Source organism: Pygocentrus nattereri, chromosome 11 (assembly GCF_015220715.1).
Source record: "Pygocentrus nattereri isolate fPygNat1 chromosome 11, fPygNat1.pri, whole genome shotgun sequence".
NCBI lineage: Eukaryota > Metazoa > Chordata > Actinopteri > Characiformes > Serrasalmidae > Pygocentrus > Pygocentrus nattereri.
Genome location: NC_051221.1, coordinates 8,790,712 through 8,816,302, shown reverse-complemented (window position 1 = coordinate 8,816,302; position 25,591 = coordinate 8,790,712). Strand labels below are relative to the sequence as shown.

At 41.6% G+C, this 25,591-nt stretch overlaps 1 protein-coding gene across 3 annotated transcripts; it reads right to left on the bottom strand.

Moving 5' to 3' along the window:
* Positions 1 to 1,023: 1,023 nt before the first annotated feature.
* Positions 1,024 to 25,189, bottom strand: scn1bb (sodium channel, voltage-gated, type I, beta b). Of its 3 annotated transcripts, none has more exons than XM_017718403.2 (7): positions 25,055 to 25,189; positions 23,900 to 24,637; positions 17,469 to 17,635; positions 13,689 to 13,926; positions 9,733 to 9,874; positions 6,434 to 6,505; positions 1,024 to 2,453 (listed from the first exon to the last, which is right to left on the bottom strand). In XM_017718403.2, exons 2-6 carry the CDS (start codon positions 23,970 to 23,972, stop codon positions 6,439 to 6,441), a joined length of 687 nt encoding a protein of 228 aa, XP_017573892.1. In that variant the 5' UTR covers positions 23,973 to 24,637; positions 25,055 to 25,189; the 3' UTR covers positions 1,024 to 2,453; positions 6,434 to 6,438. The 3 variants fall into 3 exon arrangements, with proteins under 3 accessions (XP_017573892.1, XP_017573890.1, XP_017573891.1); XM_017718401.2 differs by having other exon boundaries at positions 24,803 to 25,176; XM_017718402.2 differs by having other exon boundaries at positions 24,881 to 25,176.
* Between the last annotated feature and the right edge of the window lie 402 nt (positions 25,190 to 25,591).

Below are 25,591 nucleotides of genomic sequence, written 5' to 3'. Positions count from 1 at the left end.
GTCCTGGGTGTTTCCCTTAGATATAAACACCGAAAACCTTTTGCCTTTATATATTTACACTTCTCTGATTGTTTATTCAGAGAGGCTTTGTTGTAACTCTTAAAACTAACTCTGACACGTGGAGGCTGCACTTTAGCCTAGCTAGCTCTCACTTTGAGCTGTTTATCGGTTTTAAATTGGTGCCACAGTCGCGTGCAAAAGTTTGTGCACCCCAGTCAGACGACTTTCTAAGTGAAAATAATTTTTGTTTGTTTGTTTTTTTGGTTTTCTAAGAGAACTGTGTCCTACGGAGAACACACGTCTGCACATTTTAATGCAACATTAGTGTTTATTTGTTTTTGCATGTGCAAAGATCCTGGCCAATTACATTAAACTCAATTTATATCAAACACACATAAATAGAAACTGGGCTCAAACATTTACAGAAAAAGTGCCATGTTTAAATGTGTTCGCTGTAAAGTATGTTCACTTATTTTCACTTTAAAGCTTTGCATACAACTGTATTTTATAAGGGAGGTATAATATAAGAGTGAATTCTGTAACTCAGCAACGGGAAAAAAATGTAAAACTTACTTTTATGGTACAAAATATATATATATATATATATATATATATATATATATATATATATATATATATATATGGCCAGTCGCTGTGGAAATTGGCAGATGATGTTGCCACAACAATGTAAGAACATGACAAAAAGCACATTCTACTTGAATAACTACATATAATATCTAGATTATATTTTATCCCACGCTCTACCGTAAAACACCTCCTTTTACCTTGTCCATGGAAGCCCATGGAAGTGAGGTCATTTAGCAGCTTATGTCTTACATTATAAGCAAATATGTAAAATAACAAGCTGTAAAAAATACACACACACACACACACACATTTTCTAAGCCGCTTCTCCCTCAGGGTCACGGGTGTAAAAAATAAATAAAGAATTTTTTATCCTTTTACAGCATGTTTAAATCAGAAATTGCACTTCTCTGGACGAAAAAAAAAACCACACCAAAGTGACGTTGTTTCAGTTATTTAATTGACATAAATTCTGCCCCCGAGTATTTTCCTTCACAGCTTATATCATTTATATATTCATTATTTAATAAGATGCATTATCTTATTTTGTCCTAAAAATGTAAGCGAGTATTGTGATGAAGTAGCAGTAGTAGGCTTTAAGTTTCTAACATATTTGCATTGCTTAGTTGCTGATTGATCATGCATTCACTGAAAAGACTAAAGTGCAGAAACTTGGGCTCTAAGACAGTCCTAGGACTATTTTACTCATATTGCATTTTTAGCAGGAGGTAATCTACCGCTGAGTGGAGCCGTTCGGTGCTGGTTCCCTAGTGACATTCTTATAAAGTTAATACATTCACTAATACACATTTAGTAGTCGTTGATAATATGAACTATCCACTTATGCCTAAACTTATAGGGTCGATTTCCCAGACGTGGGTTAAGCCTAGCCTTAGGACTAAATGGCACTCAATTACCACTGGAAATTCTTTTGAGTCTAGACTTAGACTTAGTTTGGGAAAAGTGGCCCAGAGACTCCCTTGATTGAACAAGTAAGCTCATAAACCCCCTTGGAGATAGCCGCCAACAGCCGCAAGTTCAACTGAAGCTTGAAAACAGGTTTGTAGGTAGAAATTGGCCAGGCCCACTCAAGCACTGAGCCTCGCGTTCTGAGGTGGTGGTCTACGAAGCTCCATCCTTGAAAGACAGGAACAGAACGGCTCAAACTAGCACTGTAGCCAACTGTTCTCCCAGCATATCAATGTAGCACTGGCTGCTTGCACATGCACCCATAGCATCACATGGTGTTTGGCATACACCACCATGGTAAATATGGCCCTGAAAAGTGAGCAGGACTATGCAGAATTCACTGCTCCTTACTGACCTCTAGTGCAATGTGAGAGTATTGCAATATTTGCATGATTTTTTTTCTTTTTCCAATGCTGGGGTACACACAGTAGGCAGAGGAAGCATGTTTCCATAACAAAGCCTATATATATATATATATATATATATATATATATATATATATATATATATATATATATGAGGTATAGCATATACTTGGTTAGGAGGAGGGATGCTTGAGTCATGCTATGATTATTATTAAACTCATGCAAACTGGAAGTTTTAGTCCTATAAGTCCACATTTTCCAATCATCCATCCTGCGAAACTGCTACACAGCACAGGCCTGAGCTGTTTCCGTGCTCTAAGACACTATTCGACTCGAGTGTTGGAGCAGAGGCAGCTCTAAGTGGTGCAGACACGCTACAGGACAGAAAGCTGGGAGACGTTTCTCTGTGACAGTCCTGGACCGGGTAAGAAGTAGGCTGTATAAAAATGGGGGCTTCCTGGACGTTTGTGAATGGAGTGGAGAGGATGTGGAAGACCGGAGTGTGGCAACACATATGGGCAGCGCTGGAAGAACCTGTAAACAGAATAAACATGTATAACCCAATGACGATATCTTATATATACTGGGGGGCCAAAAGTTTGTGGTTTTTAAAAATGTATTTCATGACATTACACTGAATTCTGTTGCTAAAATGAATGGAAAAAATACATTTTAAAAGGAAAATAAGAACATAATACATTATACGTCGTATTAAACTGTGTTTATTCTCTCATTAGGTGAGGGGATGCAGTTTGGGTAACCTGGTGGACTAAATAAGATCCACAGGTCCACACTTTGGGCATCCTGCCTAATAATTTAATAAAGCAATAAGTCACGTTACTGTGATTTTATCAAAGGAAGGCACGATGCAAGGTGCTCAGAACTGCCTTTCCCGTGATAAAATCACTGTAACGCTCAGCCTCTTGTGCCTTATTGTTTTTATGAAATGGCAGCCTACAAAAAAATGATAAAATACACCATTTTTCCAAAAATATTTGAAGTTATTCTTAACAATATTCAACATAAACAAGTATTCCGCCAAGAAATGTATATAGTATGGTATCGCTGCCAAGCAACCGTGGACTGCTGAATGAGGAGAACATTTGGTTACCCACTGCTGTGTATTGCGGTCATTTCATGATTTTTAAAAACGTTTTGTCTTATAATAATGAATATATGACAATGCTACACTGTGTGATGCACAAACGTCCCTTCTTGTTCACCAAATTACCACTGCAAGTCTTATTTAGCACCAATCCAGTGGCGGCCCTCTTCTCACACTGGGGCTGAATCCCGAATGGCTCCCTGCTCCCTACACAGTGCACTACGTAGGAATTTATACACTGGATCCTGCAGCTCAACAGTGAATAATATAGCAAAGAAGTAGTCATTTGGTACTCAAACACACATACTCCTAAAATGATGCACAATTTGGCTGTAGAGGCTAGAATCCCTAAACTTTCATAGCCAGCACACTATTTAAGGAATATGGAGCCGTTTGGGATTCAGCCTGGGTTTGACGCGACTTCTGACTGAAACAGATATTTGAAGCGTGCGGCATCTTTTAGACTTTTACACTGCTGTTTTACAGTGAATCGTATAGTAAGTGCTTTCATTCAAGCCTGCGATATTAATGATGGAGCTGTTTAGCATGTTAGCTTGTGCCTATCAGGCTTTACATGGCAAATGCCTGCAAAAGTCTCCGTGAATTGTAGCTCCCTATACGATCATCAGATGAGGTCACGTGATCAAAAACTTTTGTCTGTTCCAAAGACAAATCTGAAGCAAATGGGGGCTCCACGTTTTCTGCCCGTGCCCCTAAGCTTTGATTCTGTCTTCTGACTAAATTTGACTCTCTGATGCAGCAGCCACTTTTAACGGACAACCCAAAAGTTTTATTGGTTGGTTTTGTAAATACGTAGCATGTTTAGTGAGAAATTAAGCTTTTTTATTGAGTTGGTTCAACAAAGCCAACTCACGGTCCTTCATATCAGCTTGTTTCTGAACCAAAAGTGTACATATTATGTACAGAGTTTGTAATAGGAAATGAATGGTGTCAGTGTAAATCTAACTGCCACAAATGATCCCACTCTCACCTTCTTCCATACAAATACAAATCCACATACTTACTAGCAACCACCATAGCAACACTCTAGCAACCACCAAAGACGCCACACCAAATGCCTAGCATCCACCTGGAATGCCACGCAAACCCTTAGCCACCTCAGATACCACTGGAACCACCTAACAACACCCTAGCAACTACATCCAGTACCACAACAACCACTTGGAATGACATATGAACTGTTTAGGAACGCCTTCGCGACCACCTGAGATAAGATAGCAACCACCTAGCAACTTTCTGAACACTTCAGTAACCACTTAGTTACACCCTAGCAACTACCTTGGATAACTCTGCAACCACTTAACAACACCTTAGCGACCAACTATGAATACCATAACTGTGGTCTAGCAAGCACTTGACACCTACCAAGCAACGCCCTAACAACCTGCTGGAATACCATACAAACCACATAGCAAGACCATAGCAACTACCTGGAATACCATAGCAATCACCAAGCAATAGCCACTTAAAATATAACCCCAATTAATTCACCCATGGATAATAAACATGTGTGCTCAAACTTTTAAAGGCCTTTTTTTAATTGTTTGTCTTTACTCTTAAAAAGAAGGTTCTTGAATGGTTCTTTAGTAAAGGCAATGGTTGCTCACAGAACCATGACAAAGAACCATTTGAATGCACAAAAAGTTCCTGAAAGCTTACATCTTTCCATTTCTATGGAAGAGAACCTCCTGTATATGGTTCTTTAAAGAACCTTTTAAAAATAGTTCTATACAGGACCAAACAGGAGTTTACTATTGTTCCGAACCAAAGAGCCCTTATTTAATACTATATAGAACCATTTTTTGGCTGTACCCTTTACATAAGGTTATGACATACAGTGCATATCACAAATCCCAAAATAACGATGCTAAAAAACTATTTTTAATGATGAATTCTGCAAGTGCAGTCCTGAGAACTGTTTTCTCTAATGAGCGGCCAGGACGCTTCACTGTCCACAGGCACTACACACTGACACCAGTCAGCTGCCATGAATTAAAGCAGCATGTCAGCTTCGTCCTCAAGCAGAGGACAGTGTGACGGCTAGTGATGAGATCTCTGCTGGCAGCTGTGAGAGCTGTCCCAGGCCTCCCTGACAGCCGGCTAGTGGGAGCAGTGCTGACCCCAGGTCAGATCTGACCCAGACTCTGTCTGTCTCAGTTTCAATCACATCTGATTCTGAAACGGCTGCTATAAAGCTGAGCTGACAGGTCACTGTGCGCCTTTCTCAGGCTGTGCTCACAGAGACGGCTCCTCAACGTCACTGTTAGCGAGAATTCTCTTCTGAAAAAAACGCTTTTAGTCTTGGACTAGGCCAGCGGTCAGCAACACGTGGCTTTATGCGGCTCTTTTACTGCCCTGTTTGCGGCTCCAAGGCAGAATCACATATTCAGGTAAAAAGAAAATAATCACCCTTTGCAGTAAAATAAAGCCCAGCGGATCATTCCAACATAGTTTTAACACTAAACTAATGTAGAACGGCTAATCCATTTGAAGGTTGGTGCACCAACTGTTGGTTGAACGGGCTTATTTGCATTTATAAGCAACTTCAGTTTCATAAAAATCAAACGTTGAAGACATTTTACAAGAAACTATTCTACTTTTACGAGAAAGGATCCTGCTGGAAGTGAAGTAAATCTTATTTCGTTTAAAGTATCATTTTTTGCTAACACGAGTACATTAGCACATACTGAGTCACATTAACAGCCAAGATGGGAAAACCCCTCGAGTTTAAAAGCTCTTAGCAATGTTAAACTACGATTTTGCTCAAACGCTCCTTCTTAACCCATTCATTCTTGACTTGCACGGGAGCGCCCTCTAGTGTTTGAGAAACCGGGAAGACATTACAGCGTGGAAATTCTCCTCACTACAAGTTTTCTGGTATTCAAACTAGACAGTCTTCCATTATATTACTCTAATACTAAGACTAATACTAAGACTAATACTAGCTCTAATATATTGTTGCTGTCAGAACAAAACTTTGTGTCCACATTTTTGAAACCACCAGCTGCTTTGCACGTTGTGTTGAAATTTCATGCTGAATGGACCAAGAGAAACGTTCCAAAATCACTTGAAATAAAATCCGGCTCCCCCGTTCAAGGCAGTTTTTACCTTGACTTGACTTGCCTTGAGTCCTACTTTAAAGTCACCATTTTGAAAATACAAGGTTTTATCACAACAGCAAGGATATGGACCCTCTTTAAAGGATTTCAGATAGTAGTAAGGACTTGTTTTCCCTGCTATAGCCCTACTCTGCAAAACTGAGATGGGCTCGAAATACACCTTATCCAATCAGTTCATTATTTTGCATATTATAAGATTAATTGTGTTTTAGTTAGAGAACCACTGAACTGCCCAGAACCAAACCTGAGCAGCCCTGCTGTAAACTCACCTCTGTTATCCTGCCACCTGCACTCCTGTGCAGTTTTCTTTGCTCTCCGACGCTATTGCTAAATACTCCGCACTGAAACACAGACAGGAGATCAGGGTTTATGGGTTGAACATCACACTACACACGTGTTAATAATGACTTTTTCACTCAGACTGCAGGTTTGTCACTTCCATTACAGTAACTGATGTTATGATGTGGGTAGTGGAGCCTACTCTTCACGTGTCAGGCTCCAGTCCTGGTGGGCCAAAACACTGCAGACGTCACAAACTGCCTCATTAAACACGAATTCAGGGCATTAGATGAGGTTAAACGCTAGTCTCTACAGCACTTTGGTCCAGAAGGTCCCCAGTTTGACATGCCTGTCTTAGATCAGTTTGGGACTGTTGGTAAACAATTTTTTGTTTCATTAAACACTATGGCCACAGAAACTGACCTGAAATGAACTGGGTGTAGGAAATGATGTTTCTAATGAAGAGGCCAGTGAGTGGAGGTACAAGGTAGGTGTTTCTAATAAAGTGGCCAGTGAGTGGAAGTACAAGGTGGGTGTTTCTAATAAAGTGGCCAGTGAGTGGAGGCACAAGGTAGGTGTTTCTAATAAAGTGGCCAGTGAGTGGAAGTACAAGGTGGGTGTTTCTAATAAAGTGGCCAGTGAGTGGAAGTACAAGGTGGGTGTTTCTAATAAAGTGGCCAGTGAGTGGAAGCACAAGGTCGGTGTTTCTAATAAAGTGGCCAGTGAGTGGAGGCACAAGGTAGGTGTTTCTAATAAAGTGGCCAGTGAGTGGAAGTACAAGGTGGGTGTTTCTAATAAAGTGGCCAGTGAGTGGAAGTACAAGGTGGGTGTTTCTAATAAAGTGGCCAGTGAGTGGAAGCACAAGGTCGGTGTTTCTAATAAACTGGCCAGTGAGTGGAAGCACAAGGTAGGTGTTTCTTATAAAGTGGCCAGTGAGTGGAGGCACAAGGTAGGCGTTTCTAATAAAGTGGCCAGTGAGTGGAGGCACAAGGTAGGCGTTTCTAATAAAGTGGCCAGTGAGTGGAGGCACAAGGTAGGCGTTTCTAATAAAGTGGCCAGTGAGTGGAAGCACAAGGTGGGTGTTTCTAATAAAGTGGCCAGTGAGTGGAAGTACAAGGTGGGTGTTTCTAGTAAAGTGGCCAGTGAGTGGAAGCACAAGGTAGGTGTTTCTAATAAAGTGGCCAGTGAGTGGAAGCACAAGGTGGGTGTTTCTAATAAAGTGGCCAGTGAGTGGAAGCACAAGGTAGGTGTTTCTAATAAAGTGGCCAGTGAGTGGAAGTACAAGGTGGGTGTTTCTAATAAAGTGGCCAGTGAGTGGAAGTACAAGGTGGGTGTTTCTAATAAAGTGGCCAGTGAGTGGAAGCACAAGGTGGGTGTTTCTAGTAAAGTGGCCAGTGAGTGGAAGCACAAGGTAGGTGTTTCTAATAAAGTGGCCAGTGAGTGGAAGCACAAGGTGGGTGTTTCTAATAAAGTGGCCAGTGAGTGGAAGCACAAGGTGGGTGTTTCTAATAAAGTGGCCAGTGAGTGGAAGCACAAGGTGGGTGTTTCTAATAAAGTGGCCAGTGAGTGGAAGCACAAGGTGGGTGTTTCTAATAAAGTGGCCAGTGAGTGGAAGCACAAGGTCGGTGTTTCTAATAAAGTGGCCAGTGAGTGGAGGCACAAGGTAGGCGTTTCTAATAAAGTGGCCAGTGAGTGGAGGCACAAGGTAGGCGTTTCTAATAAAGTGGCCAGTGAGTGGAGGCACAAGGTAGGCGTTTCTAATAAAGTGGCCAGTGAGTGGAAGCACAAGGTGGGTGTTTCTAATAAAGTGGCCAGTGAGTGGAAGCACAAGGTGGGTGTTTCTAATAAAGTGGCCAGTGAGTGGAAGCACAAGGTGGGTGTTTCTAATAAAGTGGCCAGTGAGTGGAAGCACAAGGTGGGTGTTTCTAATAAAGTGGCCAGTGAGTGGAAGCACAAGGTCGGTGTTTCTAATAAAGTGGCCAGTGAGTGGAAGCACAAGGTCTGTGTTTCTAATAAAGTGGCCAGTGAGTGGAAGCACAAGGTAGGTGTTTCTAATAAAGTGGCCAGTGAGTGGAAGCATAAGGTGGGTGTTTCTAATAAAGTGGCCAGTGAGTGGAAGCACAAGGTGGGTGTTTCTAATAAAGTGGCCAGTGAGTGGAAGCACAAGGTGGGTGTTTCTAATAAAGTGGCCAGTGAGTGGAAGCACAAGGTGGGTGTTTCTAATAAAGTGGCCAGTGAGTGGAAGCACAAGGTGGGTGTTTCTAATAAAGTGGACAGTGAGTGGAAGCACAAGGTGGGTGTTTCTAATAAAGTGGCCAGTGAGTGGAAGCACAAGGTGGGTGTTTCTAATAAAGTGGCCAGTGAGTGGAAGCACAAGGTGGGTGTTTCTAATAAAGTGGCCAGTGAGTGGAAGTACAAGGTGGGTGTTTCTAGTAAAGTGGCCAGTGAGTGGAAGTATAAGGTGGGTGTTTCTAATAAAGTGGCCAGTGAGTGGAAGTATAAGGTGGGTGTTTCTAATAAAGTGGCCAGTGAGTGGAAGCACAAGGTGGGTGTTTCTAATAAAGTGGCCAGTGAGTGGAAGTACAAGGTGGGTGTTTCTAATAAAGTGGCCAGTGAGTGGAAGTATAAGGTGGGTGTTTCTAATAAAGTGGCCAGTGAGTGGAAGCACAAGGTCGGTGTTTCTAATAAAGTGGCCAGTGAGTGGAAGTACAAGGTGGGTGTTTCTAATAAAGTGGCCAGTGAGTGGAAGCACAAGGTGGGTGTTTCTAATAAAGTGGCCAGTGAGTGGAAGTACAAGGTGGGTGTTTCTAGTAAAGTGGCCAGTGAGTGGAAGCACAAGGTGGGTGTTTCTAATAAAGTGGCCAGTGAGTGGAAGTACAAGGTGGGTATTTCTAATAAAGTGGCCAGTGAGTGGAAGCACAAGGTGGGTGTTTCTAATAAAGTGGCCAGTGAGTGGAAGTACAAGGTGGGTGTTTCTAGTAAAGTGGCCAGTGAGTGGAAGCACAAGGTAGGTGTTTCTAATAAAGTGGCCAGTGAGTGGAAGCACAAGGTGGGTGTTTCTAATAAAGTGGCCAGTGAGTGGAAGCACAAGGTAGGTGTTTCTAATAAAGTGGCCAGTGAGTGGAAGCACAAGGTAGGTGTTTCTAATAAAGTGGCCAGTGAATGGAAGCACAAGGTAGGTGTTTCTAATAAAGTGGCCAGTGAGTGGAAGCACAAGGTACAAGGTGCCTCTTTAGCTGCTGGAGTGAATGAATGATGTGATATAATGAGGAGTGAACGCGTTACTGACGCGCTGGCTCTGAGCGCCTCGTCACCGGCCGCGGCGATCTTTCTGTAGCAGTAAATCATTTCCACCAGCAGCCACAGCTGCAGCCCGATGATCGACACGTACATCATTACCTCTGAAACAATGGAGGCCGTGCCGCGTGCCGCTGAGAGACAGAGAAAAAGAGAGAGAGGGAGAAAAAGAGAGAGAGAGAGAATTACAGTGCATGTCCCATATAATTTGGTATAAGGAAGTGAAAAACAGTACATCAGACTAAAGCTTCAGTATAAAAGTCCTGGCAGCAAAGCCACTCTACAGTAAGATAACAGCAATTGTAGCAAATTACATTTGTTTAGCACTGAGTGAGTCCCATGATTCCGGGTATTTGAGAATCAAGAGTTGACTCCAAAGCTTTGGATGTAAAGCCACACAGTGACGTTCTGCAGGCATTCTGCAGTCACTGTCACAGTGCATCTGAAAAAGGCACCCCGGTCCAAAACACGCCGTATTTTAATTTGGACTGTAGGAGACAAGCGGAAAACAAAGTAAAGAGTAAAATGTGGAAAAAAAGCAGCTTATGGTTAATTCATATGTAAATCTATGGTTCCTCACAGGAACAGTCCACTCTGCTGGCCATGCTGTGTGGGTTTAGTCCAGTAGCAGCCATGCAAGCTCAATGGGGCGGATGCCGCCGCTTCTTCAGAGCAGTAAGGCACGACACATACAGTCATGAGCAAATGTTTGAACACCTACAGTCAAGTTACAGTGGTGCTTGAAAATTTGTGAACCCTTTAGAATTTTCTAGATTTCTCCATAAATTTGCCCGAAAACTTCAACAGACCTTCATGAAAGTTCTAATAGTAGATAAAAAGAGCCAAATTAAACAAATGAGACAAAAATATGACTTGGTCATTTCGCCACTGTTGGAATAAAAACATGTACCTCCATTCTTGTCATTTTTCGGTTTTTGATATATTTTGAAAATGCATTTTTTCCCTTTGCATTGTCTGTCAATTTCATGATGAACAGACCAAAAGAAACAAACCAAAATGACTTGGAAAAAACGTCTGGTTCCACTGACTTACATTAAAAATAAAGTATGTTTTTTCCTTCTCCTGTAAAGTTTTGTAGATACAAGGTTTTCTTCCGACAGCAGCGAAATATTTACTGAGGAAAATCTGTTTAATTTGGTTCCTTTTATCTACTAATAGGACTGATGAAGTTTTAGGTAGAAAATTAGAAAAAAAAAAAGAAAATTCTTAAACTTTCAAGCACCACTGTACATGTTGTGTTACTCACTTTCTTGTTTCTAAGTGTAAATATGTTAACGCTCTCTCTACAGGAAACCTAATTATGGCCTTTTTTTTGCTAATTTACTGCACAATTTTTATTTATTTGCTGAACATATTGGAAAAAATAAAACACAACTTTTGCACAGGCCAGATTTTGTCTTTTTGTTCCAATATGTACAGTTTAGCAAATAAACAGTAATTGTGCATTAAAATGTGCAGAAAATGAACAACACATCGGGGTGCACAAACTTTTGCACGCGACTATGCACGAAAAACCTGTCAGCAATTCCCTGTTTGGCCACCAGAGGTTCCCAAATCAAACCTGTTCCCAAATCAAACCACCTGTACCTCATCCCCTAATCAGTCACACCTTAAACACTCCTCCCATTCAGCCAATCAGTGCGAAGTACTGCCAGTTCCTTTGTGTCTGACTACTGAGCAGTTGTTTTGTCTGTCTTGCTGGTGTTTTGAACCTCTGCCTGATCGACTGGATTCTGCTCCAGCCTTTAGTCCCTTTTGCTCTGTCTGCCTGGCCTTTTGGACTGATTTCTGATTGGACTGATTTGATTGCCCTTTTTGTCATTAAATCTGCACGTGGATCCTTCTCAAGTTCCTGAGTCTGTTTCGTCACCAAACCACTCTGTTGATTTTTCCCCTGGTAGCGTGTTCACACCTCAGTCTTCACTGTAATTTTACAGACAACTGTACCGTCACGGTCTGAGTCTCGTCCACCCTTCAAGAGTCTTTCTGCCCGTTTAAACGCCAGTTGTAACGAACCCTCGTCCAATCAGTGTCATTATTTCCCCTCAGGGGAATCCCTGATACCATCTTAAGGGTCATTTCTTTATGTTATCTTGAGCGAAAGGCGCTCGATGAGGCCTCATGAGGTGTTGACTTCAGCAGCAGAACATGCTCAAAATGATTGTGACTGTGCCTCGTTTCCCTTTTCACACTCAAAACAATGGTGGACAAATCGGTTTATAAGCCACGGTAATAAAATACTTGGTAACACATTATCTGGAGTGTTCCTTCGTAGATGATTAATAAACTCTTAACAGATTATCAGTAACACATCAATGACATATCATAAGTAAATATCTTGTAGATGTTCTGTTGATACATTACTGACATTAAGTAGATGTATTGTTAATATGTTACGTTCATTACCCGAAACTTAAGCCTCACCGTGGCCCTAATCCTAATCCTAACCTTAACCCAAAACCTAATCCTAACTCCAACCTTAACCTCAACCCAAAACCTAATCCTAAACCCAACCTTAACCTCAACCCAAACCATAATCCTAACATTGGCCCTAATCCTAACCCCAAACTTAACCTCAACCCAAACCTTAATCCTAACATTGGCTCTAATCCTAACCTCAACCTTAACCTCAATCCTAACCCCAACCTTAACCTCAATCCAACCCTAATCCTAACCCCAACCTTAACCTCAACCCAAAACCTAATCCTAACCCCAACCTTAACCTCAACCCAAAACCTAATCCTAACTCCAACCTTAACCTCAACCCAAAACCTAATCCTAAACCCAACCTTAACCTCAACCCAAACCATAATCCTAACATTGGCCCTAATCCTAACCCCAAACTTAACCTCAACCCAAACCTTAATCCTAACATTGGCTCTAATCCTAACCTCAACCTTAACCTCAATCCTAACCCCAACCTTAACCTCAATCCAACCCTAATCCTAACCCGAACCTTAACCTCAACCCAAAACCTAATCCTAACCCCAACCTTAACCTCAACCCAAAACCTAATCCTAAACCCAACCTTAACCTCAACCCAAACCTTAATACTAACATTGGCTCTAATCCTAACCTCAAACTTAACCTCAATACTAACCCCAACCTTAACCTCAATCCAACCCTAATCCTAACCCCAACTTTAACCTCAACCCAAAACCTAACCCTAACCCCAACCTTAACCTCAACTCAAACCTTTATCCTAACATTGGCTCTAATCCTAACCCCAACCTTAACCTCAACCCAAAACCTAATCCTAACAGCAACCTTAACCTCAACCCAAACCTTAATCCTAACATTGGCTCTAATCCTAACCATATACTTAACCTCAACCCAAACCCTAATCCTAACATTGGCCTTAATTGTAACACTAACCATAACCTCAAGACAAAACCTAATCCTAACCCTGGCCATAATCTTAACCTTAACCTAAATTCAAAACCTAACCTGAACCCTGGCCATAATCCTAATCCTAACATCAACCCAAAGCCTAATCCTAACCCTGGCCCTAATCCTAACACTCAATTTAACCTCAACCCAAACCCTAGTCCTAACATTGGCCCTAATCCTAACACTAACCGTAACCTCAAGCCAAAACCTAACCTGAACCCTGGCCATAATCCTAACCCTAACCTCAACCCAAAGCCTAATCCTAACCCTCACCCTCAGGTTTTTGCTGTTACTACTCAAACTAAAGCATCACCAAATACTTCACTCAAAATGTTCAAGATTTCAAAACCATAACATTTACTGTGCTGGTCTGAAACTTATCTCTCACTCCTGACTGCTAAAAGACGTCGTCACGTTACTCTGCTACCTGGCTGGATAGCATGCGAACAGCTACGAGTTGTAGTGGATGGTATACAGGCTGATAACCATCACACAGGTATGACATGAATCCACAGATAACATGACATACAAGTGTACCTTTGGCCATCACGTTAAGGTGAATCAACTTGGAGGCTGTGGCCGGGTACTCGTAGTACATGTAGGTGAGGGTCCGGCTGAAGAAACAACGGTAAACCCCCGAATCATTGAAGTTAACGTTTAAGAGGTAGATGGAAGCGTCCTGCAGGTCAGTGGTCTTAGGGCTGCCAGTCCAGTTCACACGACCCTCAAAACGCTCGTCTATTATGGTAGGCACTTCATCAGCATAGGAGTAGATCTGTGTGGGCAATGACAACAACATCAGATCAACAGTCTCACAGGGTTTTAATCCCTTAAACTGCGTCGCTCATTATTCAGTACCTTTACTCAGTAAATTATTAATTTAGTAAATGTTATTCAGTAACTGCTATAATGATTCATTTACTACTATACATTATTCAGTCTTCTTCTTCTTTCGGCTGCTCCCTTTAGGGGACGCCACAGCGGATCATCTGCCTCCATCTTGCCCTATCCACTGCCATGTCCACCTTCACTACATCCATAAACCTTCTCTGAGGTCTACCTCTTCTCCTTCTACCCGGCAGCTCCATCTCCAACATTCTTCACCTTTCCACCTGCCTCCCTCTCATTTACACACATATATTTCGTCTTGTCTTTACTGACCTTCATTCCTCTCCTCTCCAGTGCAATCCTCCACCTCTCCAGATTCTCTTCCACCTGCTCTCTACTCTCACCACAGATTACAATGTCATCTGCAAACATCATGGCCATGGAGCCTCCTGCCTGACCTCATCTGTCAACCTTTCCATCACCATTGCAAACAAGAAGGGGCTCAAAGCTGATTCCTGATGTAACCCTACCTTCACCTTGAAACCATTTGTCACTCCAACTGCACACCTCACCACTGTCTTACTATCCTCATACATGTCCTGCACCACCCTAACATACTTTTCAGCTACACCTGACTTCCTCATACAGTACCACAGTTCCTCTCTTGGCACCCTATCATATGCCTTCTCTAGATCCACAAATACACAATGTAGCTCCTTCTGACCTTCTCTGTATTTCTCTACCAACACTCTCAATGCAAAAATTGCATCTGTGGTACTCTTTCTGGGCATGAAACCAAACTGCTGCTCACTGATCTGAACCTCTCGCCTTAGCCTTGCTTCAACAACTCTTTCCCATACCTTCATGGTGTGGCTCATCAACTTTATACCTCTGTAGTTACTGCAGCTCTGCACATCACCCTTGTTCTTAAAATGGGGACCAGTACACTGCTTCTCCACTCATCAGGCATCCTCTCACTCTCCAGGATTTTGTTAAACAACCTGGTTAAAAAGTCCACTGCCTTCTCTCCTAAACATCTCCACACCTCCACAGGTATGTCATCTGGACCAACTGCCTTTCCATTCTTCATCCTTTTTAAAGCTGCCCTCACTTCCACCTTACTAATTCTCTGCACTTCCTGATCCACTATCTCTCCCCCCATTGTCCTCCTCTCTCTCTCGTTTTCCTCATTCATTAGTTCTTCAAAGTCCTCCTTCCATCTACTCAACACTCTCTGTTCACTCACTAGTACATTTCCCTCTCTATCCTTTATCAGCCTAACCTGCTGTACATCCTTTCCAGCTCTAACTCTCTGTTTAGCTAAACGATACAAGTCCTTTACTCCTTCTTTACTGTCCAGCTTCTCATACAGCTCATCATAGGCCTGAGCCTTTGCTTTTGCCACCATTCTTTTCGCTATGTGACTAGCCTCACAGAACTCCTGCCTACTTCCTTCATCTCTCTGGTTATCCCACGTTTTCTTAGCTGCCTTCTTCTTCTGAATACTCTCCTGGACTTCCTCATTCCACCTCCAACTTTCCTTGTCTTCTTTCCTCTGACCAGACAAAACACCCAACACATTCTTGCCAGTTTCTCTCACCACCTTAGCTGTAGTTTCCCAGTCCTCAGGTAGCTCCTCACTGCCCCCAAGGGCCTGTTGCAATTTTTCCCTGAACTGCCTACAACCATCCTCCTCCTTCAGCTTCCACCATCTAATCTTTGGCTCTGACTTCACTCTCTTCCTCTTCTTTGTTTCTAACCTCATTCTACAGACAGCCACCCTATGCTGCCTTGCTACACTTTCCGTGTAAATATGTGTTCACCACAGCCATTTCCATTCTCTTTGCGAAATCTACAACCATCTGACCTTCCGCATTTCTGTCTTTCACACCATACATACCCAGCACCTCTTCATCCCCTCTGTTCCCTTCACCAACATGTCCATTGAAGTCTGCACCAATCACCAATCTCTCCTCTCTAGGGACACCATCTACCACTTCATCCATCTTACTCCAAAATTCCTCTTTCTCCTCTAACTGACAACCAACCTGTGGTGCATATGAACTGACCACATTCAAAATCACACCATCAACCTCCAACTTCAGGCTCATGATCCTGTCTGACACTCTCTTCACATCCAGAACACTTTTCCCAAGCTGTTCCTTTAGGATTATCCCTACTCCATTTCTCTTCCTCTACTCCATGATAGAACAGTTTGAATCCACCTCCAATGTTCCTGGCTTTGCTTCCTTTCCATCTGGTCTCCTGGACACAGAATATCTACCTTCCTTCTCTCCATCATGTCTGCAAGCTCTCTGCCTTTACCAGTCATTGTCCCTATGTTCAGAGTCCCTACCAGTCATTGTCCCTCGACCTACAGTAGTCCAATTTCCACCAGCACCCTGCTGGTCAACAGCACCGGAGGCGGTCGTTGTTAACCCGGGCCTCGACGGTATGGCAATCATATTTGTTATCCACATGATAGTTTTGTCACAAGATTTACGCCGGATGCCCTTCCTGACGCAACCCTCACCATTTATCCGGGCTTGGGACCGGCACATGAAGTGCACAAAGTACACCCCTAATGGCTGGTTTTCTATACATCATTCAGTAACTGTTATAAATAATTCAGTAGCCACTATACATTATTCAGTAAGTACAATAAATTATTCAATTACTAATATACATTATTCAGTAACTACTATAAATGATTAATTTTCTGCTATACAATATTCAGTAAGTGGTATAAATGATTCATTTACTACTGCTGTAAATGATTCAGCTACTACTGTACATTATTCAGTGACTGCTATAAACAATTCATTTTCTACTGCTATAAATGATTCATTTACTACTATACATTATTCAGTAACTGCTATAAATGAATCATTTGCTACTATACATTATTATTCAGTAACTTATTTAAATGATTCATTTACTGCTATACAATATTCAGTAAGTGGTATAAATGATTCAGTTACTACTATACATTATTCAATAACTGTTATAAATGATTCACTTACTACTGCTATAAATGATTCATTTACTACTGCTGTAAATGATTCAGTTACTACTATACATTATTCAGTGACTGATATAAACAATTCATTTTCTACTATACATTATTATTCAGTAACTAATTTAAATGATTCATTTACTGCTATACAATATTCAGTAACTTATAAATGATTCACTTACTACTGCTATAAATGATTCAATTACTACTGCTATAAATGATTCAATTATTGCTCTAAATTATGCAGTAAGTACTATGAACTATTGAATGTTCACTATGAATCAAAAAGTAAGTACTATGAAGCTAATACGTAAGAGATGTAGTGCACAAATGTTGGTGTTAAAGGGGTTAACTTTAGTTCGAAGACATTACTTCATGCTTTAAAGGGTTAACTTTAGCGTTAATGGGTTAAGGCTAGTGTTAAGCAGCTGATAAAGCTCATTTCTTCTCTGTGATACACTCAGTTAACTCACGTGTGCGAATTCGGTCTCTCCTCTGGCTTTGAAGTACCAATCGACCGTTGCTGAGGCCTCCACCTCTTGTCTCACCTTACAGGAGATGCAGCCCAGCTTAAAGTCCTGGCCCACCACGGCATCTGTGTCCGAGTCCACCTCAGCACACGCTCCGTCACTCATGGACACTGCCGCACATGCAGAGGCAAACACAGACACAGAACAACAGCAACGTACATTAACAGTTTTATTAGGATTGATAAAAAATACTAAAAAATGCTTTGCTTTGTTTCAAATTAAATATTAATGTGACTTGAATGAAACCACTTAATCAGACTAAACATGTTTTACAGTGAAGAAATGGGCTCATTCAGTACTGTACAAGACTTTCAGGCACCAGGGAAAATTATATTCAAGAAAAAAAAGAAAGAAACACTATTACAGTAAATACAAATAAAATCAAAGCAAAAAGTTGTGCTTTTGTGCATTTTATTGTGTTTGTTTAACCATTTAAAGTTACTTTTTTGCAGTATTTATGTTTATTTGCATTTGTTCTAATGACACATATTAAAATACACTTACTGCCAAGATAAATGGTTTAAGTAATCGGCTTGGGTACATGAGACTTATGTCACAGTACTGTAAATATGCAAAATATCATTATAGTGATGCTAGGAGAAGCCATTTGATTCCATGTAAAGCCATGTGATCAGTAGATACCACAGTTCTAACTCTCAAAGGTACATCACTTTTTTTGTTGAAAAAATACAACTAATTGACTAAAATGATCAGAATTTTGTGAAATATACACTTTTAAAGAGAAAACCCATTTCCAGAAAAGTTGAAACTGCAGGTAAAATGCCAATAAAAACAGAAAGCAGCGATTTATAAATCTATATTTGAAGAAAAACTTTACTATATATTTATAGCTAAACAGGTGATGCAGTCATGCTTGGATTTTAAAGGAGTGTCCAGGAAAGGCCTAATCCTTTATGTACGAGAATGGACCAAGGCTCACCACTTTGCCAAACAATGCATCAGCAAAAAAAATGCAAGGATTTCAGGCGTTTCATTCTCTATAGTGTATAAAAGCAGCAACATATTCAGGCGGTGTTTTTGTGATGGATATCACCACATGATTTTGGGAAAACGTTGATGAACCATTGTCAATAAACTCCATCCATTGATGCTTCCACAAATGCAAGTTAAGACTGTAGTGTGCACGGTGCAAGTCATAAGTCAACAGTGCCCAGAAACGCCGCCGACTTCTCTGGGCTAAGGCTCAGCTAATGCAATGCACAGTGGAACATCCTAACATGATCAAAATGTATAAATAAATAACATTATTTTTAGCATTGTGGCGCTTGCTTTTGTGCCAATGCTCGTAATCGACCTGTCAAAAGAAACCTGAACCTGGCTGAGAGAATTGTTTATGTCAGTGGACCGTATTTATAGCCTACATCAACTGTTATAAACTATTAAAGTCATTTCATTTCAACTTTTTAGATTTTGTTTACAATGAGAGCCAAATCCATGAAGGGTTTGCCTTTACATAATAAGCTATTATAATAACACTCTTTTCTGCTAGGTCATTTTACACTACGATGTTAGCGTCAAGCTAGCAGCGTCAAGCTAGCTTGGCCCAGTGGCTGGATTTTGATTTCAGCACAAGTTAAATTACATATCGCTGTTGACGGATCAAAACCTCATATCTCCAAAACGATAACTTTACAGGAGAAGGTTAAGAACCTACTCTACTGTTAATGTAAGTCAATGGAACCAGGCGTATTTCCAAGTAATTTCTGGTGGAGATCAAAAATGGAGATACGAGGTTTTGTTCAGACAACAGCGATATAATTTAAGCTTGTAACGATTAAATAACGTTCTTTACGTAATGCAGTAAATACATTAACTCATTCTTTAATGGCTTGAACTTGACATCTATCTTTTATTATTGCAGCATTAGCCTGTTAGCATGTTAGCTTTCTACTGACCTGATCAGTCTGCACTAGTGAGAGCAAAATATCTCCATTTTTAAAGAGAATATAAAGTGACAAAAAGTTTGACAGTCTGATAGCAGCAGCCTGTGATGTTCAACTGGCAGTTCTTTATCTGGCTGCATTTTATGGGTGCAGACTGCAACAACAACTGGGCTTTTTTCATGGAGTTATTATTGTCTTCTAAAGCACTTAATGACAGCTTTATGCTTGCAGGATTCCATTCGTGTTGTACTTTCATCTTCACTGTAGTTACAGCTGAAAACTGACAACTCTGCCTCTGTCCCAGAATATCTCAGAGAGATTTAAATATATATTAAACAATAACCTAATCATTTAAAGAGAAAGCATAGTTTCTTTTACTTTGTCTAAAACAGTAATGACGAACACTTGAACTTGGAACTGGGATATAACTTAAAGTAGTCAGTGTGCAGCTTGTATAGCAGTGCAGATTTACTGTCCTCTGAAAAGAACTCAACACACAGCTATTAATGTGTAAATAGCTGGAGTCCACCTCACAGTGAACGTGTCCAAATTGTGCTCAAAGTTCAATATTTTGTGTGACCACCATTATTATCTAGCACTGCCTGAACCCTCTTGGGCATGGAATTCTCCAGAGCTGCACAGGCTGCTACTGGAATCCTCTTCCACTCCTCCACGACGACATCACGGAGCTGGTGGATGTTAGACACCTTGCGCTCCTCCTCCTTCCGCTTGAGGATGCCCCACAGGTGCTCAATTGGATTTAGGTCTGGAGACATACTTGGTCAGTCCATCACCTTTACCTTCAGCAAGGCAGTTGTCATCTTGGAGGTGTGTTTGTGGTCGTTATCATGTTGGAAAACTGCCATGCGGTGCAGTATTCCAAAAGGGAGGGGATCATGCTCTGCTTCAGAACGTCACAGTACATGTTGGAATTCATGTTTCCCTCAATAAACCGCAGCTCCCCAGTGCCAGCAGCACTCATGCAGCTCAAGACCATGATACTACCACCACCATGCTTGACTGTAGGCAAGAGACGGTTGTCTTGGTACTCCTCACCAGGACACCACCACACATGCTGGACACCATCTGAGCCACACAAGTTTATCAACCCTGGTGAGGTCTGTTCCGAGTGGAACCTGTCCTGGAAAACCGCTGTATGACCTTGGCCACTGTGCTATAGCTCATTCTCAGGGTGTTAGCAATCTTCTTATAGGCCATTTTTATGGAGAGCAATTCTATTTCTCACGTCCTCGGAGAGTTCTTTGCCATGAGGTGCCATGATGAACATCCAGTGGCCAGTATGAGTGAATTGTACCCAAAACACCAAATTTAACAGCCCTGCTCCCCATTCACACCTGGAACCTTGTAACTCTTACAAGTCAAATGACACCAGGGAGGGACAACGACACAATCGGGCACAATTTGGACCTGTTCACTGTGAGGTGGACTCACTTGTGTTGCCAGCTATTTAGACATTAATAACTGTGTGTTGAGGTCTTTTCAGAGGACAGTAAATCTGCACTGCTATACAAGCTGTACACTGACTACTTTAAGTTATATCCAAGTTTCATTTCTGTAGTGTCGTCTTATGAAAAGATATAATAAAATATTTGCAGAAATGTGAGGGGTGTACTCACTTTTGTGAGATACCATATATTACACACATATATATAGTCTATATGCATAATGTGCTCATTACTGGTAATAAAATAGACCTTTTCTTTTCAAAGCACTAGGTTTTTATGATTTTTATAAAAATCACAACTGTAAATCATCAGATATGTCAGTAAATACAAACAAGCACCTTATTCTAAAGAATAGAAACTTTGGCCGTGAATTGTGAATACGGCCAAATTGTGTAGCTTTGGGGTCACTGTCCTGCTGAAAGAACTTCTACTCAAGCTTTTGTTTTTCAGCAGTATGTTCCTGTATTCTGCACCACACTCATCAGTTCAGGAAAAGCTTCTCCCCAACATGACACTGCCACCACCATGCTTCACTGTTGGGATGCTGTTTATTAAACAATGACCATTGTGCCATACTACGTTTTGAATTTTGAGTTTTCGTCTCATCTGACAACAAAACCTTATTCCACATTTTAGCTCTATGCAGAAATGCTTTGAGGAGGCTTTTCTTTAGTAGTGGCTTTTTTCTAGTCACCCTCCCATACAGGCCAGTTGTGTGCAGAGCTCTTGATAATGTTGACTAGTGCACCTTCACTCCTGTCTCACCAGCTGAAAAAAGTGACTGTGGCCTCTCTGTGGCTTCACAAGTCCCCTTCTTGCTCTGAATCTGAGTTCTGATGGATGGCCTTGTCTAGGCAGTGCCCGAGTGGTATGATGCAGCTTCCACTTCATCATAACTACTCACTGGAATATCCAAACACTTGGATATTATTTTGTAATCCTGTCCTACACAAGTTCTTCTCTGATTACCTTAGAGTGCTCTATCATCTCATTTTCACATCTCTCCTTCAGATTCACCGTCTGAGCAGTGACATTTGAATTGAGTTGGTCTTTTTTTGAGAAAAGCAGAATTTTTTTAATGATTCACAGGTAGAGGCCACTTGTAAGCTGACCGTGTCCTCATTAGGCCATTCCTTTCATCTGTGTAAACCTGGAGAACAGGGATTTAATACTTCTGCGAATAGCATTTTTCAGGTAGTAGTTTTTGGCCCAAAATATTTTCTTTAGAAAACCAATATCACTTTAAATGAATTTATTTTGAGGGTCAGGGATTTGAAATAAAAGCTAGCACAGCATAAAATATCAAAGTGTCATTCATAATGCAAACAAATCAGATGACTTTTAAGCATATTGAATGCTTTTGAGAGGCAATGTATTTAGCCACTTCCAGTACATTTCATTACTGCATGACCATTATTTATGCAGAGGCGGGTCAGCACTTTTCCATGTAGGTTGTGCAAGTTAACATGGATTAATTTACATGTAATTAAGGTGTAGAAACTCTAGTGTCTGGCACTTTGTCTGTAGGGCTTTCTGAAGAATCAAATGGACAATGAGCGCAGAAACAAGGAGGTGGTCATAATGTTTTGCCTGATCGGTGTGCATCTTAGTATAATAAACCTGGGATTTTAAAGGGTTAACAGACTTGGAATTAGACTAAAATCCTACTGCGTTGAGTGACTCAAATTATGTTTATTTCATTAAAACAAATGATTGGACATTCCATTTGGTCACTTCCAGAACAATCATATTTCATATATCGAATGTTTCAGTAATGACATGACTTATAGATGATTATTATTATAGCTCATTTTAAGCTGAAGTCCAGCCAGTACATGACTAACAAACAAGCTTTAAAACGCAGAAATGTTTACTGAATTGCAATAAAATGTGTTTCAGTGGTGACAATGTTTAATGTTCCACACTGATTTTCAGACTTTGGACTACAACTTCAAGACAACGGCATCTAACTGCTCACCATTTGGCCATGAGGGCTGGGATGCAGTCTCTAAAACATAAGGCCATGGCTACAATATAGCTCCGCCCACCGACTAAACTCATGAAAACGATTTATCATGAGAAATTTTTTTTCTCATGATAAACCTTATCTAAAACTTTTAGCTGCACTTTAAAAAATGAAAAGATTTTTGAAAAGATGCAAAAAAAAAAATGAAGCATGATTAGAAGTGCAAGTTTAGGGGTTAGGGTTTAGGACAGACCCCTCCCAACAGAACATAGCCTATGAATGATGATTTTGCATATCACGGTTGTCGGAAGAAAACATCGTATCTCCATTTTTGTGAGTTTTTCTTCATTTTTCACTTTTGGACATAATTGGAAAAAAAAACCTTTACATCTCTTTACATTGTGTGTAAATTTCATGATGAATGGCCCAAAAGAAACGACCCAAAATGACTTGGAAAACATTCTGGTTCCATTGATTTGCATTAAAAGTACAGTAGGTTTTTTCCTCCTCCTGTGAAGTTGCTATTTTGGAGATACGAGGTTTTCTCCGGACAGCTGTGGTAATACTAAGCCAATAATTCCTCGGGTTTAATTAGATCTTAACAGCATTCCTGGGAATGATTAAGGTCTGAACACATAACTGTTTTTTTCCAATACTTTTGTTTCTTAAGGTGGGACAGCAGTTTGAACTGACTCGGTGAAATGGTCCACGGCAGTTTAGCCCCACCCATTCACACTGAAATTATACAGAGTGTTTCATCCTGAGCTGCTCTTTGAGTGAAGCACTACACAGGGCGGCCGGTCAGAACAGGGCCCATTCACGCACATCAGTCTTAAAGGCACAGTAACCAAAACAGCCTGTTTAAAAATGAGAGCTCATGTAAAAATGAATGATGACTGCCCTTTAAACCACATAAATCAGGGCAAATAAAATCCAAGGAAAAAAATGGAGGACAAGATCAAGGTGGGTCAAGGTTAGAGTGTCGCGGAACGTCCCGTCACATGCAGTAAGTGCTGCTGCGAGAAAATGCCGACTCACCACACAGAGCACAGAGCGCACACAGGAACAAGAAGCACCTGGCAGACAGGAAGTGATGCGCCGTGCGTTCCATCCTGGCTGCGGGAAGAACGGATTGGCCTCTGGCTGCTGATGACTTCACTCGTTTTTCTTGTGTGTACGACTAGGCAAGACCACCTCTGAGTCTCCACAGGGTCAGCAGCACTGTGGCTTTAGCAGCAAGCAGACAGAAGAGATGTCTTCTCTGTCTCGGGTCCACCAGTCTAGTCTATCTCTGGAACAACTGAGGCCTCCTGAGCCCTCGGTCTGTTAATCTAGTGGGACTTTCACCACTCTCGCTGCTACGTAAGGATCTGCGGAAGACTTCTGTCAGGCTCTAGGCCTCTGAATCAGCGACGGTGCGGCTTTAGGTTACAGTGCGTCGTCTGAAGTAGTGCTTCAAGGCCCCGGGCAGCTTAGTGGAAGACTAAAACGTGCCAAGCACACAGCAGCTGAGCTGCACTGCAGCTCCTTCCTCGATTCTTTGGCTCTAGGTGCATAGCAAAAGTGCACAAGTGCACTTTTCCCAACTCTTTATTGCTCCTTTTCGCCTCAGAAACAAACCCCCATGAGCCCTGCAGAGGAAGCCTCTGGCAGCTGGACTGCAAGCAGGCGATCAATGAACTACTTTAACCTGAGACGGACAGTCCTGAGATCTTAGACGTCATATTCTTGTTAGAAGTGAAGGAGGACCAACCAGCTCCTTAAAAAGACCAATTCCTATGCAAAAAGAAAGAAGACAGAAAACAAAAACAGATGAGAAGCGTGTTAACGTGGCGTCACATGCGTTTGGTGCACCTGCAAGGCCTGCATGCAGCTTTGCAGCATGAACTCGACAAATGTGCGCAAAGTCGAACGGCGGTCAATTAGCATAACTCTGTTTACATGCAAACGATTCCTCTGCTGCGCGTTTAGCGCATCGCACGAGGCGCTATGTTTTGGGGGGGGGGGCAGTAAGCTCACGCGCTCCTGTCCTCTCTGCCCTTTCCTCTCCTCTTTTTGTCCTCTGAAAGGAAAGATGAAACAGAAGGAGCGAGTAAAGTCCGCTGCGTGTTGGCGGGGACAGTGCAGTCAGTCTCAGTCACGCAGGTGCTGCTACGAGAAGAAAGAAAGAAAGAAAGCAGGTTATCTGTTCACCAGCTGCAAAGCCATCCTGTGCCCAGTAAAGTCCAGCCGAATGAGCCCAGAGAGAGAGAGAGAGAGAGAGAGAGAGAGAGAGAGAGAGAGAGAGATTGAGAGACTACGTCTGATGCATTGCGGTAAAATCCGGAGCTGAGACCGGCTATTATTTTTCCCACCCGTATTCCGGAAAGCACCCACCCGTATTCCAACAAACCCCACCCACCCGCGCTACGATTGGCTACTAAGTTCGGTTTCTAGAGCGGTGGTTGGCTTGGGAGAGCGAGCCACTAGCCAATAGCACGCTGACAAAAAAGACGGCTCTTCAAGGGTTCTTTAATAAAGACAGCGGTTCTATATGGAACCGTGAATACTCAAAGAACCAAAGAAACCGTTCTCTGCATGGTGCAGTTGTTCTTCAGATTGATGGAGAATGTGTTGTATATTTTTGATGTAGCACAAAACAGAGTCACTGTACTATTACAAGCGTGACAATAGCAGAACCCTTCATATATAGAACCATTGTCTTTACTAAAGAACCTTGGAAGAACCACC

Excerpts from the sequence above, each read along its gene's own strand:
- scn1bb (XM_017718403.2), bottom strand. The coding sequence starts at position 23,972 with ATGGAACGCACGGCGCATCACTTCCTGTCTGCCAGGTGCTTCTTGTTC. Across the intron at positions 13,927-17,468 it reads GAGAGACCGAATTCGCACAC|ATCTACTCCTATGCTGATGA; the intron begins GTGAGTTAACTG and ends TTGCCCACACAG. Across the intron at positions 6,506-9,732 it reads GAGGCGCTCAGAGCCAGCGC|TGCGGAGTATTTAGCAATAG; the intron begins GTCAGTAACGCG and ends TCTGTGTTTCAG.